The 21,900-nt window shown below is 44.7% G+C and overlaps 1 protein-coding gene across 1 annotated transcript in view; it reads right to left on the reverse strand.

The window, feature by feature from the left end:
* The window catches only part of ATXN10 (ataxin 10), a 434,387-nt gene that overhangs the window by 238,584 nt on the left and 173,903 nt on the right, over positions 1-21,900 (reverse strand). Inside the window, 2 exon segments of the mRNA XM_029600055.1 lie at positions 7,817-7,856; positions 7,859-7,912. Coding sequence (XP_029455915.1) covers positions 7,817-7,856; positions 7,859-7,912 — 94 coding nt within the window.

Raw genomic sequence — 21,900 nt, forward strand, 5'->3', positions numbered from 1 at the left:
GGGAGGCATGGACGCCGGGGCTCTCCGAACCGCCGCGTGTCTCGAGGTAACAGTACCTCCCCCGTAAAGACCCTCTCTCTTGTTCCGAGGGCGAGGTTTCCAAGGAAAACGTTTATGAAACTCCTGGATTAAGCGAGGGGCCTATATGTTATGGACCAGTTCCCATGAATTTTCCTCCAGGCCACAATCTTTCCAGGAGATTAAATATTGTAAGGTACCCCTTGATCTTCGAACGTCCAGGATTTCCTTAACCTCATATTGAGAATTATCTGGTATGACAGATGGGATTGTCTGCTTAAACTTCCTAGAGGGCCAAGATAGAATCGCTGGTTTCGGTAATGAGATGTGAAACACATCATGAATGTGCAAGGTAGGGGGTAGTCAAAGTTAAAGGATACCCTAGTTATTTGTTTTTCAGTCGGAAAGGGTCCAATAAATAGAGGTGCAAATTTTAGGGAAGGAGTGCGTAATTTGATGTTTCGTGTGCTAAGCCACACCAAGTCTCCAGATTTAAGTGGTGGTTCCCTTCTCCTCTTATCAGCTTGATCCTTCATCCTACTGGATGCTTGTTGTAATAGGACTTGAGTCTTCTCCCATAAGGTAGTTATGGACTGAGCCACTCTGTCTACTGCCGGACAGGCAGAAGAGGTAGGAAAGGGAAGCGGAATCCGTGGCTGTCTCCCAAAAACCAGGAAGAAAGGTGAGGACCCAGAGGCTTGAGTAACATGATTATTATGACACATTTCTGCCCAGGGCAATAAAGATGCCCAATCGTCCTGGCGCTGGTTGACATAACATTGTAAAAATGTTTAAGTGTTTGATTAGTCCGTTCAGTTAACCCATTGGATTGAGGGTGATAGGCGGAGGAAAAGTTGAGATCTTAAACTTCTTGCAGAGCTCTTTCCAATATCGTGCCGTAAACTGTACTCCCCTGTCAGATACAATACTAGAGGGTAGACCATGGATTCGAAAGATGTGTTTAAGAAACAATCAGCAAGGCAGGCAAAGGGGTGAAGTGTGCCATACGAGAGAAGCGATCAATGACGACCCAAATGACGGAATTGCCCTCAGAAGGAGGAAGATCCGTAATAAAATCAGTTGCGATGTGTTTCCATGGTTGGTCTGGAATCGGGAGAGGTTGTAACAGTCCACTGGGTCATTGTCTAGGTGTCTTTTGGGAGGCACAAATGGGACACGATTCAACATATCGTCGGACATCAGTTGCCCACTATGGCCACCAATAATGACGGCACATAAGCTTCATAGTTCCGAGTCTGCCAGGATGTCCGGAAAAGACTGAATCATGGGCCCAACTTAATACTCGTAGTCTGGAATGTTTGGGTACTACTGTTTTGCCCACAGGAACAGGGAAGGTGGCTGCCAGTATTATTTGAGCTGGGTCGATAATATGTCGGGGCGGTTCAGGGGTGTCCTCCGGAAGAAAACTCCTAGATAAAGCATCGGCACGTATATTTTTTTCAGAAGGCTGAAAATGTAGCTTGAAGTCGAATCTACTGAAAAACAGCGCCCAGCGAGCTTGGCGAGGATTGAGGTGCTGAGCATGAGACAAATAAGCCAGGTTCTTGTGATCTGTATAAATGGTAATAGTAAATTTGGCCCCTTCCAAAAGATGTTGCCATTCCGCGAGTGCCTTCTTGATGGCCAATAATTCTCATTTCCCGATAGTATAGTTCTTTTCTGCAGGGGAGAATGTTTTGGAAAAATATGCACAAGTGTACAACCCTCCGGACTCACAAGATTGTAAGAGAACAGCCCCAACACTTAAGGTGGACACATCGACCTCCAGAATGAATGGTTTCTCTGGGTCAGGACGTTGTAAACATGGGTCTTTAACAAATTCTTTTTTTCAGAGATTGAAAGGCTTGGATGGCCTCAGGAGGCCAAACCCGATTCGAAGCTCCACGCTTGGTTAGAGCAGTTAATAGTGCTACTAAGGTAGAATATCCAGAAAAAAATTGGCGATAATTAGAAAATCCCAAAAATCGTTGCAAAGCCTTGAGCCCTACCGGTTGAGCCCAGTCCAGAATTGCTTTGAGTTTCTCAGGGTCCATGCGAAGATCTGTCCAAGATACAATATACCCCAAAAAGGGTAACTGTTGCTGATGAAAGAGATTTCTCCAATTTTACATATAACCTGTTCTCCCGAAGACGCTGGAGGACCTGTTTGACGTGAATTTGGTGTTGCACTTAATTTTTGGAAAAAATTAATATATCATCAAGATATATGATGACATGGGAGTAAAGGAGGTCCCTGAAAATGTCATTTAACATATTTTGAAAGATTGCTGGAGCATTGCATATCCCATTGGCATAACCAAATATTCATAATGACCGTCTCGCATATTAAACGCGGTCTTCCATTCATCTCCCTCCCGTATTCTGATTAAATTGTATGCTCCCCGAAGATCGAGCTTGGTAAATATCTGTGCTCCTTTTAAACGGTCAAAGAGTTCTGAGATAAGTGGGATAGGGTATCGATTTTTCTTGGTGATGCTATTGAGTCCTCTGTAATCAATACAGGGTCGTAAGGATCCATCCTTCTTTTTCACAAAAAAGAATCCGGCACCAGCCGGGGAGCAGGAGTGTCTGATGAAGCCCCTGTCTAGGTTCTCCTGAATGTACACAGCTTCATAGCCTCGGATTCGGGTTCTGATAGGGCATAGATCCTGCCCCTGGGAGGTTCTTTGTCTGGTAATAAATCTATCCCACAATCATAGGTGCGGTGAGGTGGCAGGACCTCTGCCTGTTTTTTGTTGAAAACATCAGTAAATTCCGCGTATACTTGGGGTAATGCGGATGGTGTGGTTATTTGACAAGAGACAGTGTGCATGACAGGACGGATCTGTTTTAGGCAATTTTGATGGCAATGCATGCTCCATCTGGTCAGTTGTAAGGTACCCCAATCGATTTGAGGTTGGTGGAATCTTAGCCATGGTAATCCCAGGATCACTTGATTTACTGAGGAGGGAAGAACATATAGTTGAATAGTCCCTTGATGTAGGATTCCGGTGTTGAAAGTAATTGGTTTGGTGATTTGAGAAATTTTCTTTGTCAGCGGTTGCCCAGAGACGGATGACACCATGAGCGGAACCGGTAACGACTCAGTGGGAATTTGATATTGGCGGATTATTTCTTTTTCGATGAAATTACCGGCTGCTCCTGAGTCCAGGAAGGCTTGCAGATGAAATATGTTACCATGGAGGTCTATAGAGACTGGGATCAGTATTTGTGGAGAGGAAATGGCATGACCCAGGGAGGCCTCTCCTACCAGTCCTAGGTCCGGAAGTTTCCCGACTTGTTACGACATTTATGAAATGTCCAGCGCCGGCACAATATAAACAAAGATTATTCATTCTTCTTCGCCGACGTTCTTCTGAAGTTAAATGACAGCGGTCGACCTGCATGGGTTCCTCACTGGACACTTGGGGTTCTGGAGTTTTGGGAGCCATGAAGGGTCTCTGAAAGGAGTGTGCCAGTTGAATGGGTCGTCTGGTGATAGCCTGTTCCAGAGATATTTCTTGAAATCGGAGATCAAGTCGAATAGCCAGGCGGATTAAGTCCTCTAAGGATTCTGGGATTTCTCGACCCGCAAGTTCATCCTTAATGGCTTCAGAAAGACCTTGTCGGAAGATGGCAGTAAGGCTGTCATTGCCCCAGCGTAATTCGGCTGCTAAGGTTCGAAACTGCACGGCATATTCCCCTACTGATCGAGACCCTTGACTGATTTGTAATAGATCAGAGGCTGCCGAAGTTGTGCGACCCGGCTCATCTAATATCAAGCAGAAATCCTTCAGGAATAGTTCTAGATTGTCCATTAAAGGATCCTCTCTCTCCAAAAAATGGAGAAGCCCAAGCTAATGCTGGTCTTTCCAACAGGGACAGGATAAACGTGACCTTGGTTCGATCTGTCGGAAATGATGCGGCTTGGAGGGAAAAGTGCACCCGGCATTGATTTAGGAAGCCACGACATTGCTGAGGATTTCCATTGAAACGTGGTGGAGGTTGCACTCGTATAGGAGGAGCGGGCACTGAGGGAACTGGGTTTGCTGCAGCAGCCACCGAGAGAGCATCCATTCGAGCCACTAACCTTTCCAATACCCCCGTAACTTGCTTTAGGGCTCCTTGCTGTTGCTGAATACGCATCGCTAACCCAGGAATGGCTTGTAGGGCTGAGAGGTCTACAGGATCCATGGCCTCAGCTATCTGTTATGATTTTGGATGTGAATCCACAGTAGACTGTGTCCTTACCTTCAGAGAATGGTAGACCAAGGTAGCGTGGTTAGCGAGCGACGTCTTTCTAGTCCCCGAACAGTCAGGAGACAGACAGCAAACAGACAGTCCAAATCCAATCCGGTATCAGGGCAGGCAGCAAACAGAAGTCCAGGTCCAGTCTGGTATCAAGGCAGGCAGCAAACAGGGAAGTCCAGGTCCAATCCAGTATGAGGGCAGGCAGCAAACAGAGAAGTCCAGGGAAACACTCCAGGTCAGAACAAAGGCAAATAGATTCCCACAGGAGAACCAGCACAAGCAAGCCTGTAGCTGAGGCGAGATTGTGCTGGGCTCAGTTCTTTAAATAGTTGAAGTTCCCGCGCAAACGCGGGAACTTCCGGTTTGCAGTAAGACGCGCCGTGGTGGGCGGAGTTTGCTTCGGGTCGCGTCTGATCGCATTGCTGCCAGAAGACATCGGCAGGGAGGCATGGATGCTGGGGCTCTCCGCGTCGCGAGGTAACACTGGGTCAGACCAAGGGTCCAACAAGCCCAGCATCCTGTTTCCAACAGTGGCCAATCCAGGCCATAAGAACCTGGCAAGTACCACAAAACTAAGTCTATTTCCCATGTTACCATTGCTAATGGCAGTGGTTATTCTCTAAGTGAACTTATAGCAGGTAAGGGACTTCCTCCTCCAAGAACTTATCCAATCCTTTTTAAACAACAGCTATACTAACTGCACTACCACATCTTCTTGCAACAAATTCCAGAGTTAATTTGCGTTGAGTAAAAAAGAACTCTCTCAGATTAGTTTTAAAGGTGCCCCATGCTAACTTCATGGGGCACATTTCAAGTATCAATTAAATCCAAGTTATAAAGAATTTTCTTTCCAAGACGTACAGGCAAAGAATACAAAGCATGCGATCAGAGGCATGGCCCATGCTCACTGGAGAACAGGACAAAAGCCGAAGGAAGTCATGCTTCAGGCCAGTAAGTGGTCGGTGCAAGGCAGCACAAACCCCCAGAACCGACCACAAAAAAGCAAGCAAAAAAAAAAAAAAAAAACTTACTGCGTCGCTCTACTGACTCGGGGCACTAGGGAAGAGGAACCCTGGCGCAAATGCGAGTGAAAAAAACTAGATGAAACTTTGGATGACAGAGCAGAGCTCCACAACCACGAAGCAAGAGCACCGCAGAAAAACTGAAGGGGAACCCCACGCAGATAGTGGCATGCTCAGTGTGCCAGTCAAAGTTCTAGAAACTTTAATAGTTTTCCGTACCAGGCTCCATCTAATGTCACCCCCATGTGTGAGGACTACCATCCTGCTTGTCCTAGGAGAAGGAACCAAAGTACTTACACCGGTAGCTCTCCAGCAGTGCTCCACTGAGGGAGGGGCCTGAAGCTATCACCTCAGGAGCTGTCAATTACACAGACATCCTCTCCTGTTTAGGGCCACGCTCAACTGAGAGAGGGGAGTCACCTCAGGAGCTGTGCACCAGAATTCTTCTGTTCACCCTGGCTTAACCAGACCTTCGCTTCCAGCACAGGAAGCTTTTTCCACCATCTGCTGGAAACAGAGGAATGCTGATAGGTTGAGAGGTATAAGGAACGAGATCAGCAAGGCCTGATCTCTATCGCCATCTCCTGGTTTGGCATGCATAACCCACCTTCCGGAGTGGTCTGACTGGTTGAAGAGGAATGTACTATTTATACTTGAAAATATTAGTTTCAATAAGCTGAAATTTTCAGTTCTGGAGACTAGGCATTTCCAAAAGGACATTGACAAAGTAAATACAGAGGATAGCCATCAAAACCGTGCACGGACTACTCTGTAATCCATAGACAGACTAAGGGAACTAAAGATGAAGAGAAAGGGGAGATAAGAAACAAACATTCAAATATCAAACAGGTTTCAACAGGGAATGTATTCAACATTTATCTTTTGCCTTTCCCATTATCCCTTTCTGAATCCACCTTAGCTCCAGTAACTTATATAATTTCACAGTCCTTTCAACTGTTTATAATGTATATAATTTTACAGTTTTATTCATTTAATCCCTGTAATTAATCTTCCCCATCCACATTTACCAGTTCGATGTTTAATTTACCCACGTCTGTTCTATGTCAAACGCTCTCCAAGCGTATGTTTTATTCTTTGTTACACTGTAAACCGATGTGATATCATCGATGAATGTCGGTATATAAAATTCTATAAATAAACAAATAAATAAATTTACCATAGGAAAAAAGTTCAAGGAAAAGGATAATCATGTGAAGCTAAAGAGAGGGAAGTTTTAAAGGAATGTGAGAGAATAATTTTCACTGAGAATGTAGTGGACACCTGGAACAGACTTCCAACAGAGTTTATAAGATGCACAACAGTGTCAGAATTCAAGCATGCTTACGACAGACACCTTAGTGGCAAAGGGACAAACCACCACCACAAATCAAGAATACCTGCGACAACAGTGCAGGCAGGTACAAATGGGCAGACTAGGTGCTCCAATGTTCCTTTTTCTGCTAATCTTCTATATGCCATGAAATATTTTATGAGTTGGCGCTGTTACTAGATGGTTAGATATTGGTATTATACACCCTCTCCTCTATATTCACTGCCTCAACATTCTGTGATCTAATGAAGGAAACCTCACTTACTACTGTGGGTCTTGAGCATGAGAGGCTTTCTTTGGCTCTAAATTACTCTTACTTGCATAGTGCCACAATGTGTGTCTTATTTAAAAAAGGTGCAAACCTGGTTATACTAGGTGAAAACAGATTGGCAAATTCTCTTTCAATTGTTGATTTCAAGATCTGAAAGGGTAATAAGCATGTGGCCAGTCTCAAAGGCAGGGGAAATCCTTGCACTGGCTTGAGACTATGATCTCTCCTCTTCATGTATTCAGTCTCAAGTTTCTTTGTTCATTAGGTATAGGGATCCTATAAACATCACAGACCCATTATTCATACTCTTAAGGAAAAAGAAAATGAGTGACTACAGAAAATAGTATGCTATAACAGGCATAAGTAACAGTATTTGCATTTCTTCCTCCAACAGATGAATCTTAACACTGAAATCAATTCTTCAATCGAGGCTGAGTGGAAGGCATATACTAAAGAAATCTTATAAAACTCAAGTCAAATTTCTAGTGGATACCTATATAGCACTAATCTATATAAAAAAGATTAAAAAAAAAAAACAGGCATGCTCTAATAAACAGTAGAAAGATATAATAGACCAAATTCTATGCTGGGCTCATTTTTCTGTCATGTCTGGGAGAAACAGTATATTTCTGAGAGATTAAAAAATGTCAAATCTGGAAAATGTATATACTGAATCAGGGTAACTTGCATATGCTTTTAAAATAAATGTTTTGAACAAATTTTAAGAATTATCAATGTTTGTGTATAAACAGATAGCATTCAGACATTTGAAAACATTCCTATAGTCATGTTTCAACTAGCTTATCCTTTCAAATTTCTTTTTCAAGAAAAGGATTGTGGTGCTAGAAGTAGTAGAAATATCAAGTCCAAAAATTAGTAAACCACAAGGAGTCAAAGTTAGGAAATATGCATGTAAATGCTTACAAGAAAAAATCTGGAAAAGTACACTTCCAAATGCTATTCCGGAATCCTCTGTTTCTGCAGCCATGTTGCCAAGAAATTGGAGGCCACAACGAAAAGCTGAAAACATTAGAAAAGAAAATATATTAAGTATCATTTCAAAACATACTAATACATTCTTATAAAAGGCCAGGCAGTGTCCTTTATCCAGAACAGTGAGTGGAATTTAAGTACACAGGCCGATGCAGGTAGTGGAGAGTTAAAACTGTGCGCTTGACTTCAGCACACGATTTTAACACTCAGCTTAAAACATTTTTAACGCCCAATGCAGTAAGCTAATGCTATACAACAAATGCGTGGGAGTTTTAGAAAAAAGAAAAAAAAAGTTGCCTAAATTTAAAAGGTGCAATCAGGACAGACCGAACATTTTAACTCAGGAAGGAGCAGAGTGGCATTCCTTGACAGGCCATTTAGTGGCGGTGGCTGACGGAACTTACTCTGGGTAAGTTTTAAAGTAGCGCTGGAAACTTTACTCCAGATCTGACCCATAGTAGTTAAGTTTTCCCCGCACTAAAAAAGATGTGCTGGCCAAAAGCAGTCTCTTTGCATCAGGGAGTACTGCTTAATGCCCTTATTTGCATGGGATTTCCATGCAGCGGCACTAAGCAGTACTCCCATTTAGGAAGGCACACTTTTTTGCTTGCAAAACACATTGGCAGGAAGTTCTGCGCTCAGAAAATGTTGCATTCAAGTGAAGGCAGAAAGGTGCTTTTTCAAGCTGAAAACACATGGCCTGTCAACTTTTTTTTGTTCCATCAATAAAACAAATTCACACCATGTGCTGTGGCAGAAGCATAGGTGTATAAAAATTGTTGCCAGCAGAGAGGGGGCAGGGCTAAGTAACCAGCACAGAGGAGGGGGATGGCCCAGAGCACCACCACCCATGGCAAAGTCTCTTTACATTCTCCTCATGCCCCCTTGCACAATCTCCTCCCACTGGCAGGAAAGGTCTGCATGCATTGCTTCTTACCTGTTGCCTCTGTCACTTATATTGGCTTCCCACTGCAATTGGGACCGAGAAGCCAACAGGTCTTACAAGACTATTACCCCCATGCATTTCAGACAGAGGAAAAACTGGCAGAAGATAAAAAGTAAGACTCTTGTTGCTCATGCCTGCTGAAATGCGGGAATTAAGGGAGAGGAGCAGATGATTGCGCCAGAGAGGTGGGAGGAAAGATATTGTGCCAGCATAGGGAAGAATATTGTGTCAGGGTCAGATTTAGGAGTCACCACCAGCGTCAGGGGAAAGGAGAGGGGTCTGCTAATGTCAGGATGGTGAAAGGGGGCGGTGCCATCTGGATGCATGGACAAGATGGGCATGCTGCAGAGGTGGCATTAATCTTCAGCACAGCTGCATCATAGAAATGGGTCTTCCTTCCCTGCAGCTGACTGGGGTGCTATTTAAACTGGCAATGGTCTGGGAGAGGCCTACAAAGCCACTACTGCCACTGATGTTAGACTGCAAGGGGGGGGGGGGCAGCAAGGTTTAGAATGGTGTGAGAAGCTGCTGCTGTCACCTGTGTGGTCCCTAAAACTAGGTGCAATATGAGGAAAGGAGGAGAGAAAGTGCTTGGAAGAGTGATACCAGAACAGAGGGAAGGGAAGGAGGAGAGAGTACTTAATGGAGAGCAAGAAATATGAAAAGATGGGGATTATACCTGGAAGGAGCGAGGAGAGCAAAGGAAAGGAAAAATAAAAAGCCAAAACTAAAAACAGGCAAAATAAACTGCAAATGAGGGGGGGGAGGGGGGAGAGAATATCTAGAATTGCTTGGCTATTTTAAATCTCCATGACCTGCATGTATGTGTTATAGTTTCTATGGGCAGGCATGTCTTGCAATTTACTTCTGGGAAGGGGATTGGATGGGGGAGAGGATAGTAGTATGGGCCTCTGTTGGGGTAAGTGGGGTGTTTATAAGTAGATAGGGTGTAATTGATGTAATATGTGTAGAGGGTGAGGATATGTTGAGGAGGTACAGTAAGTAGTGCGTGGGCGAGGACTGTTCGTGTTGCTATATTACATAAAATTTGGTATACCACACCAAAGTGAACCCAGAGTCGAGTATGCTATGAGTGTGGAAAAATAAAAACTGGAAACCACTCAATACACTCCAATAAAGTATTCATTACAAATGGACGTATCTTAATATTGATTTTTCAAGGTCAAGATAAAACAAAACAATTGATTAACTGTGCATGATTCCAGAATTAAATCATATTCACTGCCAATGGAAGCTGCCCTTTTAAATAAATTTGACTTGGACATACCATAAAATTTAAATACCACTGTTCTTGTACCAAGTATTCATTCATGTCTCCACTATAAGTTGTTTCTCATGGTTACTGTATAACCAAAAACACAAATTTTTCTAGTTTTGTTCCTATTCTCCTCATAGGCAGTTTTGTTTTTTTTTTTTTTTAATCAGTGACAATTCTGTACTTAAATTGCTGTTATAAAATGTGTTAATCTTGTGGCCATGGCCCCTCATTTTAATTCTTTTGTGAAAATATCACTCCAGTTGTTTACACTGTACACCAGTCTAATGCAGGACCATATACTATCAGAGTCAACTAGTCCAAGTTCTAACAGTGATCAGTACATGGACCTAGCTAGATCCGGACTATCAGTAATGACTACATAGAAGGTGCTATCAAACAACAATACTACTCTTAAAACTAATTAAAACCAAAAGAAAGAAAAAACATTTTATTTAAAATATTCAAATAAGATCTGAATTAGAAGCAAAACTATACATTCTGATACATTTGATTTATTTAATGTAACAATCTTATTATCTATCAGCTTTTCATTGAAATGCATTCCTGATTGGTCTCTTACTTTAACTTCCATCCCTATTCTTGTGCTTGCCATGTTTTTAAGCACAATACTATCAATAGCTTATGTTTTCAATTGTTTATATACTTAACTAGCATCCCCAACATGAATTCACATTCCACTAATAACTACCTTGTATATATGTAATTATATGTTGTATAGTGTGACAGTGGTAAGTCATATCATGAACAATGCCCAATAGCATTAGAGTGTTTTATGTTCTAAACGTTATCCGCATATCATATAATTGTTACACATTTATAACATATTCGTTTCCGATTGATAAAGCTATCAAGAAATGACAATGATGTTTAACAAATGACAAAGAAAATGCCTGGCTATGTTAAACTGCTGCTTCAAGATAGTTACTATTTGTTCATTTAGACACCGAGGGGACGTTCTATCATTGAGCAGGATGAGGCATCACCTCTGGCAGCAAATGTTTGAGGAGCAGTGAGTGTCCCCCAAAATGCCCCTGCTGCAGCTGAAGAGAGGGGCAGGCTTGGGGTCCCCAGTGGAGCTCATTCTGCCAGTGACTGAAGAACTCAAAGCAAGGAAAGGCCCCAGCAGGGCCACAGTCAGAACTCAATCCACAGGTGGCCAAAGATAGAGGGAGCAACTCAGCAAGACCACCGCGGACCCAACTTACCATGGCTGCGGGAAAAAGAGAAAGAGAACGTGAGTAAGTATGTATGTGTCAGGGCTGCATAGGCCTGTAAAAGGTAATCCCCGAACAGGAGCAATACAGGACTCTAAGGTGGCTGCCTGTCCAGCAACCTTCCTCTTGGGTTGGGCCCACTGATTCTGGAGGCTGGCAGGACTTGTGACAGGAACAAGGCAGGTCATGGTCAGGGCAGGCTTGGTTCAGGCATAGTCATGTCCAGGAAAGGGTCTAGGCAGGTGGAGATACAGCACAACAAGGGCAGAAGAAAGTCTGGGTCAGCAACAAATAATCAGTTCTAGGAAGACTGACTGGAAGACCAAGGTAAAACAGGACAGGGAAACAAGGCAGGGTAGAGACAGGCATACACTGGCAGACCAAGGGCAAAACTAGAATGGGGGTGAAAGGCAGGGTACAGACAGGCTAGATAGGCCACCCAGAAGCATGGGCAAGACAAGGAACACAGAGACAGGATAAGTCACCAGAAGACCCTAGATAGAAGGGCAAGGAATACACAGACAATGAGGGCCCACTGGGAGGCCCAGACAGGTCACGAACAAGGCACAGGTGATCAGGAGATCTACAGGAAAATAGACAAACAGGAAGATAACAAGGCAAGAAGGCCTAACAGGCCACACATGGACAAGGCAAAGCAAAGTGGTCTCTAACAAGCTACACTGGAAGCACAATTAAGTGCAAGGCTAGCCAGAGGAAAGAGCCAAGGTGACTCAATGATGCTCCGAGCTAAGAATGAGAAAGGGTTTTATGGGGCTGGCCTTGCTGCAACATGCAGCCTTTAAGGTGGATGCTACAGCAGGATTAAGTGTGGCCCACTGAGGGCACCTGCTGGCAGGGGAGCCACCTAGCAGCCAGTACATGACAGTATGAGTGAATGAAAGTGTATGTTAAGTGTGTTTACAAGAATGAGGAAAATATTTGGGAGCCACCCCATCACCCACCCCCACACTAATTCATGACAATTTCAGGGTGACTGGAAATCAAGTCATCCCAGGTATGAAAAGTGGTGTTTTCTTATTAATTTTAATTTTGGGGGTTTTGGGGTGTCTGCTGTTTTGAAATATTTTATTGTTTTTTTGAGAAATTTAGAAAAAATTATTGGATGTTCCAACTGTCAGCTGTTTTGAAATATTTATTCTTATTAGTATGTTTTAAAATTATGATTGATGTTTTAGATTTCTTCATTTTTTTTGTTTGATGTTTTATGAGGAATGGTAATGTTTGTTTTTCCATTGTTGCATTGCATAAGGAGTCTGGCTTCTGTTTTTCAGTTCAGTTTTTGTCTGCACATTTCTATTTATAATTTATGACCTCTTTATTCTGTATTTGGTAAGGATCTGTCTGTCCTGCATGTGTGACAGAAGTGAGGTATTTTGCTAGCATATATCTTCTGTGTAGGAATCTACAGCATGCTGGCTTGTTCTGTTTACTTAATAGGATGTATATTAGTGTTTTAAGGACTGGCAGTTTTGCCTTTTCACAGGTAAAGTTGTTACTATTTGAGTGCTAGCAATTAGTGCTATTTTGGTTTTGGAGGTTTGTTATATTTTAATTAAAATTATGTTTACTCATGGCTTTGAGGGCCATGCCCACACCAAACGTGTTTCAACAGGCCTAATACCATACGCATACCAAGTGTATTTTTTGGCAGGATTTTCTGATTGGCACCACAGCAGTTCATGTAAATATAACATACATATTAAGTGATATTTTCACCTCAGAAGACTATAATTTGTTCTTTTTCAAGTAAAATCTGTTATTATAAATGCATAACAATTGGGTGTGGAGAGGACCATGAGTGGAGAGAGGATGTACAATGCTGTATTGGAGAGAAGGTGTGAGTGGGAGAGAGAGCACCACCGGCACACACATCCCCCCCACCATTCACCTATCTCCCGCTTACCCAGGGGACAGATGCTCAGGAAAGATGAGAGGGAGGTGGGTAGGGTTTTCATAGATATGGTAGGGTTACCTAGCACAAGTTATCACTGTCTGCCACTTCTCTGGTAACCTTGACCCCTGCTTCCCCACTTCTCCAGCATGTCAAGTTACTGAAAGGGCCAAACTCCAAGGGACTCCAGCTCAGCAAAACTCCAAGTGCTTTCTCTAGGATTTGATCTGCACCATTCCACCCCTAAAGGGAACACCATCTCTTGCCCCAGGCAGCAGATTACCCTGAACCGCACATGCAGACATCTGCATGCATGTTTTAATGGGGGGAAGGAATGAGTCACAACAGAACAGAGCAACTGTTCTAAAGGACCCTACACAGGTTTCCTTTTTTTTTTTTTTTTTTTAGGTGAGACCGCACCTTGAATACTGTGTACAATTCTGGTCGCCGCAACTCAAAGATATAGTTGCGATGGAGAAGTTACAGAGAAGGGCAACCAAAATAATAAAGGGGATGGAACAGCTCCCCTATGAGGAAAGGCTGAAGAGGTTAGGGCTGTTCAGCTTGGAGAAGAGATGGCTGAGGGGGGATATGATAGAGGTCTTTAAGATCATGAGAGGTCTTGAACTAGTAGATGTGAATCGGTTATTTACACTTTCAAATAATAGAAGGACTAGGGGGCATTCCATGAAGTTAGCAAGTAGCACATTTAAGACTAATGGGAGAAAATTCTTTTTCACTCAATGCATAATAAAGCTCTGGAATTTGTTGCCAGAGGATGTGGTTAGTGCAGTTAGTGTAGCTGGGTTCAAAAAAGGTTTGGATAAGTTCTTGGAGGAGAAGTCCATTAACGGCTATTAATCAAGTTTACGTAGGGAATAGCCACTGCTATTAATTGCATCAGTAGCATGGGATCTTTAGTGTTTGGTTAATTGCGGTAATTGCCAGGTTCTTGTGGCCTGGTTTGGCCTCTGTTGGAAACAGGATGCTGGGCTTGATAGACCCTTGGTCTGACCCAGCTTGGCAAGTTCTTATGTTCTTATGTAATATTTCTTGTAACTATCCTACAAACCAGATTTGTTTGGGGATCTCAGTAATCAAATTTGAGAACTACTAGAATAAATTTTTGAAGGGTTGGCAAGATGGCCGAATGAACGGATGTGCCATGAGGAGCTCCGTGAAAATTTCTGGTTCTCTATTGATTTCTTCTTACACCATGCCACACACTAAGAGAAAGGCGAGGTTGAGAGGAGTGGACCTTACCTCCACTCCGAAGGATGACAGCCAACCTCGTACAGGGGCTTTTCTTTGTGGCAGTGCCACAGCAGATGCCGGGAGAGCTGGTCGCTGAGGGGAGAACAGCTGAGCATGTGCCCTCCCTTCTGACCCCAGAAGTCCAGACAGGCCGGCACCACCATGTCCTGAAGGGGAACGAGGAAGTTGGGAGGCCATAGTCCCAACGGGTGGAACCTGAGGAAGGGAAGAGGTGGCCCTGCAGAGGATAACAACGTTGGAACAAACCACCGCAGAGCTAAGGGCTGAGATCCAGCCTACTATGAGGAGTGAAGGAGAGAGGCTGGATTCAGCTGAAATGCTAGGAGCCACAGGCTTGGAGACGGTGGCTGGCACTTCATTGGAAATAGGAGGTGAGAGAGGAAAGGAATGCCTCATAGTGAGAATATAACTTTAGCCACTATATGGATGGCTTTACAGTCGCTAGAGAAATCTATAATTGCTTTAACTGGAGTTGTACAAGAGACAAAAAATCAAGTTACTATAAATGCTAAAGAGGTTGAAGTTCAAAATAAGATAGGAGAAATGGAAAGTCAGTTAAAAGAGATGGAAAAAGTTCAAAATACTATCTTACAAGGGGAAAAAATTACCAACAGAAGGCTTGAAAATATAGAGAACAGTTTGAGAGTTAATTTGTGTTTTATGAACTTTCCTGTAATTGAAAATATTTCCCCGTTGGAACTTTAAATCATATGTGACAGGTATTAAAACTACCTGAAAATATAGCACCAGTAATAAATAAAGCTTATTACTAGCCATATGCTGAAACAAATCCTGAGGAACCAGCGGTACCATTGGACATTTCTGCCTTACTAGAGACCTCGCAAGTATTAGTTATTTCAAGGAGACCCTTATTAGTCTCTTTCGCCTTTCTAATGGATAAAAATACTGTGTTTAAGTATTTTTTTCAGGAATAGACAAGCTTTGTTTCATGGTTATAAAGTCTGGTGCTATCCCGATTTAAAGTTACCCAGGTCATAAGGAAAATGTTCTTATCAATGAGAGCTAAGGCCTTGCAAATAGGAGTATTTCAGTTACGTTTTCCTTGGAAATGTTGTTTAAATACCAGCAGCAAGAGTATGTGTATTATGAGCCATCCCATTTGAGAGCATTCTTGGATTCTCACATCTAAAGCTTTTCCAAGGATGGTCTGGTTTGAAGTAATTGGTGTGGTCTCTGTTCAAAAGGCCTATTTTCCTGAGATTATTTTGTTTATTGTGATTAGGTAACGCTCTATTTCTCCAGCTCTCCTTTTATATTTCCTTTATTTTATACATATGTAGATTTATTGGTTTTTCCTTCATTGATTATAATTTATAACATATGTACTTTATTGCATACTACATTGTAAATTTCATAACAAGTGGATACTTGTAAAATTATTGGAGAAATTACTTACCTGATAATTTCGTTTTCCTTAGTGTAGACAGATGGACTCAGGACCAATGGGTATAGTGTGCTCCTGATAGCAGTTGGAGACAGAGTCAGATTTCACAATCTGACATCAGCACCAGTACATATACCCCTGCAGGAAGCTCTGCTCTTCAGTATTCTCCTCGCAAAGCAATTGTGGATATATGTGTGTGTGGATAATTTGATTAACTTGGTTAACTTTGTTTAACTTTAATAACTTGAGAAATGTGATCAACTTGAACTGGTTGACGTGGACTATAGCTGGAGACAGCCAGTGCCCTCAACTGAGAAACGACCATGACCGGTAACTATGGGTGTCCTAGCTGAAGGGAAGTGTGGCTTACTCGTGCTTGTCTTGCTCTCTGGAATTGTCACCTGAGGTTTTCATGTATTGCGGCAGCCATGGGTGGGATACTGAGTCCATCTGTCTACACTAAGGAAAACAAAATTATCAGGTAAGTAATTTCTCCATTTCCTATGGTGTAGCAGATGGACTCAGGACCAATGGGATGTTCAAAAGCTACTCCCGAACCGGGTGGGAGACTGCCCATGGCCCACTTAGAACTGCCCTTGCGAATGCTGTCCTCCCAAGCTTCAACATCCAGGCGGTTGAACCTAGAGAAGAGGTGAATGGAGGACCATGTCGCCGCCCAACATCTCAGTGGGTGACAGCATCTTGGTTTCCACCCAGGACACTGCCTGGGCTCTAGTAGAATGGGCATTGACTTGTAGCGGTGGAGGCTTGCCTGCCTCTACGTAGGCCGCCTTGATTACTTCTTTGATCCAGCGGGCTATGGTTGCCCGCAAGGCTGCTTCCCCTGGTTTCCTCCCGCTGTGAAGGACGAATAGGTGGTCCATCTTTCGTATGGATTCCAACCTTTCCAAGTATCTGACTAGGAGTCTGCCGACGTTAAGGTGGTGAAGACGGCGAGATTCTTCCGAGCCCTTATGCTCATCTGGAGATAGCAGTGAGATGGTTTGGTTTAGATGGAAGTGAGAAACCACCTTTGGAAGGAAGGCGGGGCCAGTGTGTAGCTGTATGGATCCCAGTGTGAATCTGAGAAAAGGTTCCCGACAGGATAGTGCTTGAAGTTCGGAGATGCGACAGGCTGAAAATATTGCCACTAGAAATGCAGTCTTCAAGGTTAGGAGTTAGGGACAGACTGCGGATAGGTCTGAAGGAGGCTCCCGCTAGGAAGTCTAGTACTAGATTGAGGTTCCATAGGGGTACCGGCCACTAAGGGTGGTCAGATCTGCTTGACCCCTCTCAGGAAGTGGGAGACATCCAGATGAGATGCTAGGCTAATGCCTTCCTCTTTGGTTCCGAAACAGGCCAACGCAGCCACCTGAACCTTGATGGAGTTGAGGGACAACCCCTTCTGTAAGCCATCCTGCAGGAATTCCAGGATCATGGGAATTTTGGCTGTCCGCGGAAGGATGTCGTGGTCTTCGCACCAGGCTTTGAATATTCTCCATATTCGTATGTAGGTTAGTGATGTGGAGAACTTGCGTACTCGGAGCAAGGTGTCAATCGCTGCCCTCGAGTATCCGCTCTTCTTCAGGCGTGTCCTCTCAATGGCCAGACTGTATGCAAGAATAGAGTTGGGTCTTCGTGGAGGATCGGGCCTTGCTAAAGCAGATCCCTGTGTGGGGGTAGGGGGGGAAGGCTCCCCATCAAAAGTCTTCACATGTCTGTGTAACACGGCCTTCTTGGCCAGTCCGGGGCCACTGGAAGTGCTAGCCCCTGTGGTGTTCTATCTTGCGGATGATCCCGCCCACTAGCGGCCACAGGGGGAAGGCATATTGCAGGTCTTCCTGTGGCCAGGTCTGGAGGAGGGCATTGATCCCTTGGGATTGTGGTTCTGGTTCTTGTCTGCGACTGAAGAAGTTGGGGACTGGCGTTGAACCAGGTTGCCAGGAGATCCATGGCTGGGGTTCCCCAGTGGCTTACTATCAGCTAGAGACTGGCGACAGCATCCATTCCCCTGGGTCTAGACTCTCTCTGTTAAGGTAGTCCGCAGTGACATTGTCTTTTTCCACAATGTGGGCAGCTGAGATCCCTTGTAGATTTGCTTCCGCCCACGCCATTAGGGGGATCTATTTCCAGGGACACCTGTTGGCTTCTGGTTCCTCCCTGGCAGTTGATGTAGGCAACTATTGTGGCGTTGTCAGACATGACTCAGACCGATATGCCCTGGAGTCTGTGACTGAACCGTAGGCAGGCTAGTCTGACCGACCGGGCTTCCAGGCACTTGATGTTCCACCCCGACTCTTCCTTGTCCCATTGCCCCTGGGCCGTCAGTTCCTGGCAGTGGGCTCGGAAACCGGACACCGGCAAAATTGAGCGTCCAATTTTCGACCCAACAACTGCTGGCTTCAATTTTTTTTTTTTTTTTTTCACTTTTGGGAAGTTTCGGGACCTCAGACTTAATATCACCATGATATTAAGTCGGAGGGTGTACAGAAAAGCAGTTTTTACTGCTTTTCTGTGCACTTTCCCGGTGCCCAAAGAAATTAGCGCCTACCTTTGGATAGGCGCTAATTTCTGAAAGTAAAATGTGCAACAATGGAATCTGAGGAAAGGCATACAGAAGATTTGAATCTCACTTAAGCAGAAAACTGTCTGTGTGGAACTCAACCTGCTCTGAAGAATGGAGCAAAACTTGTCAACTTTCCTGTTGTCTGATACGAACAAGTTGATTGAAAACCAACCCAGGGACCACTAGTGGGAGCAAAAAACCCTGAAAAGGCAATCCACAAGCATGTTGGAGATCCCAGGAAGGTTAATTGCTTGAAGGAAAGCTCTGTGATTGAAAAGCCCATTCCCAATTTTAATGGAATCCTGGTAGAATGATATAGACCCTGTGCCCCTTGTTCGTTCACGTAGAAAAGCACCACTTGGTTTGTCGGTGTGGATCAGAATTCTCTTCCCCTGAAAATGAGCATCTGATGCAAAAGAGCTCCTGTCTTTCAGAGAACGAATCCAATCTCTGGAGGTGAGAGGTAGCAGACCAGAGAAGCTGAGACAGCAGAAAAAGGGTATATAGATGACAATTTCAGGGACATAGTAGCCAAGTCCTAACTCCAGGTCTAGCAGGCCCTGGGGGCTGCCTTTGGTGGAGGAAGGTCTCATAAGAAAGCATCAACCTGGTGCAGCAAGAAATGATCCTGTAGGCAAGAACCTGCTTTCCAGGTGATTCATTGTTCTCTCACAAAGGATGTGTCTCCCAGGGATAATGCCCAGGAGGGAAGGGGTAAGCTCAGATATCATAGTTGGTGATTCTATAAGGAATGTAGACAGCTGGGGTGGCTGGGGTGGTGTAAAGGGTCACCGGATAACATGCCTACTTAGTGCGAAAGTGGCGGACCTCATGCTTCACCTGGATAGGATTTTAGAAAGTGCTGGGGGAGGAGCCAGTTGTCATGGTACATGTGGGCACCAATGACATAGGAAAATATGGGAGGGAGGTTCTAGAAGCCAAATATAGGCTCTTAGGTAAGAAAGCATCCCAGGATCTCCTGGGCCAATATAGAGCAACAAAGAGCACGACCCTCTGAGTAGCCTCGATCCTCGGTTCAATCTGCCCAAAAATGGGCCATGGAGGAAAGGCAAACAGCAACTTGCCTTCCGGTCACTACTGCACCAGGGCATCAATTCCCAATGATTTCGGATCTCTTTTGTGACTGAAGAATCATGGAACTTTTGCATTGGAGAAGCTGCCAGGAGAACTAGGAATGGGGTCCCCAGCAATCCAGAATCAGCTGAAACACCTAGTCTGACAAGGCACATTCTCCTGAGTCCACACTCTGCCAGCTGAGAAAGTCTGCTCTTACATTCTCTTTCCTGCGATGTGTGAGGCTTGAGATCTGGAGATGCACTTCTGCCCTTTCCATAAGCTGATCTATTTCCTCCTGCGTCACTTGCTAGCTCTTGGGTTCCTCCTTGCTGATTGACGACATTATCCAGATTGACCGACCCTGCAACCTGTCGCTTAACTACAACATGCCAACCAGAAACCGCCCTGGCTTCTAGTCGATTGATGCTCCAGAGACTTCTGTATTCCAGCATCCTTGCGCTGTCAGCTCCTGACAGTGAGCTCCCCAACCACGAAGACTTGCATCTGTTGTCAGTACTAGCCAGTCCAATGGTGCTAGAGAAATACCCTTCCATAGATGATCTGCTGTTATAGTTAGTGAGGTTTTGGGTGGACCCTTGGACACTGTGGCAGCTGACCACACCCATGGGGGGGAAGTCCCATGAGGGGCCACAGGTCAGGCTCAGCTCTGGACACACAAACACAGATAGTTCTTTATTTAGACAGTTTGAGAAGCCACCAGAGTTGGCAGTAGTGAGTAGAAGATGTAGCCCGGCTGGGCTAGTATTCCCCAGGGTGCTGGAACAGCGGTTTCTCTGGTAGCAGTGCTGTAGTGGAGAGAACTGAGAAAGTGAGTACAATAGAACATTCACAGAGTCCTAAGTATGGAGAAGCTCCGCGATAGGGAGAGCTGGCCCTCGAGGAACGAGTACCAGATCCCTGGAGGTAGAGAGACTTGCTGGAAAGTACTCACACAGCAGTTCCACGTAAGAGATGATACTGGAGCTGGAACGGGGGCAGGCCCTCAAGGAGCGAGTACCTGGTTCCAGGGAGGCAGCTCTGAGGAGTAATTGATAGTAGTACTCACTGATGGTGTCTGTAGCGAATTCCTCCAAGTAGAAAGAGAGATAGATGCAGGCAGCGGGTCAGGGAACATGGGCCCTCTAGGAGTGAGTACTGATTATCTGATAGCGACCTGAAAGAAACAAACAAGAGGCCCCCGAGGAGCGGGTACCCCGTTAGCAGAAAGAGTCCAATGGGAGTTGGAAGGCAGAGTAGCTGGGTTCGGAGAGCGAATCCCATCCGTAAGATCACCCTTGCTAACTCAACGGCTAGCAATAAACAGTAGACTTAAATATCTGGGCAGCGTGACGTCATCACAGGGGGACGCCCCTGAGGATCGTGCCAATGAAGAAATAAGAATGGAGGGCTGCGTGGTGCTCATGCCCTAAGGTACCTGGAGAGCATGGAGGGAGGCAGTGCCCAAGCCGGCCCGGGGACACCAGAGAGGATGGCAGACACCGTGGCAGCCAGAGCAGGAGTCGCCGCAGACAAGGAAAGGTAGGCAGTGAAGCTATTGGGCAGCGACGGTTGCAACATCTGCCTGCAGCCACCACTGCAATGTTTCCATGCGAAAATGCGTCATCTGCAGATGACCGCTGACACCTTTGAGATCCAGGATGGGACAAAAAGAGCCCTCCCTCGTGGGCACTGGAACCACAGCCCTTAGACTGAGAAGCCTTGCCAATGTAGTTTCTATTGCCTGCTTCTTCTGTAGTGAGTAGCAGGGACACGTCCTGAGGAACACTGCGAAACTCCAGTGCATATCCATCTCATATCACTTCCAGGACCCATTGATCCAATATGATATCGACCCACCTCTGATAAAGAAAATGGCATCCCCCTATCTCCTGTTCCTGAGGGTGGGTCAAACACACATGGATATCAGAGCACAACCACTCATGATAAAGGAGCGTGGCATCTGTTTATCTTACGGCAACCACTTACTGGCCATTTTTTCCAACTCACTTCTAAATAAGAGTTAGCCTTCAACGGACAATTTTGTAAGGTTAGCCTTAGAGGTTGCATCAGCCAACCAATTTCTCAGCCATAACTGATGCCAGGCTGCTATTATCGAAGCCACCCCTCTGGCCAAAGTGTGGATCAAATCGCAGCCCAGATCTACCAAAAAGGTAGCTGCTGGCTCCATAACTGCCCTGGAATTCACTCCAAAGTCAGACCTCCTGAGAGAGAAATAAACAAGAGTGAGCCACCAGGGAAAAACAAGAAGCTATCTGCAACATCACTGTCACTGCTTGTTTAAAGATGGTCTCAATCCTCC

This window comes from Rhinatrema bivittatum, chromosome 4 (genome assembly GCF_901001135.1).
Source record: "Rhinatrema bivittatum chromosome 4, aRhiBiv1.1, whole genome shotgun sequence".
Lineage (NCBI taxonomy): Eukaryota > Metazoa > Chordata > Amphibia > Gymnophiona > Rhinatrematidae > Rhinatrema > Rhinatrema bivittatum.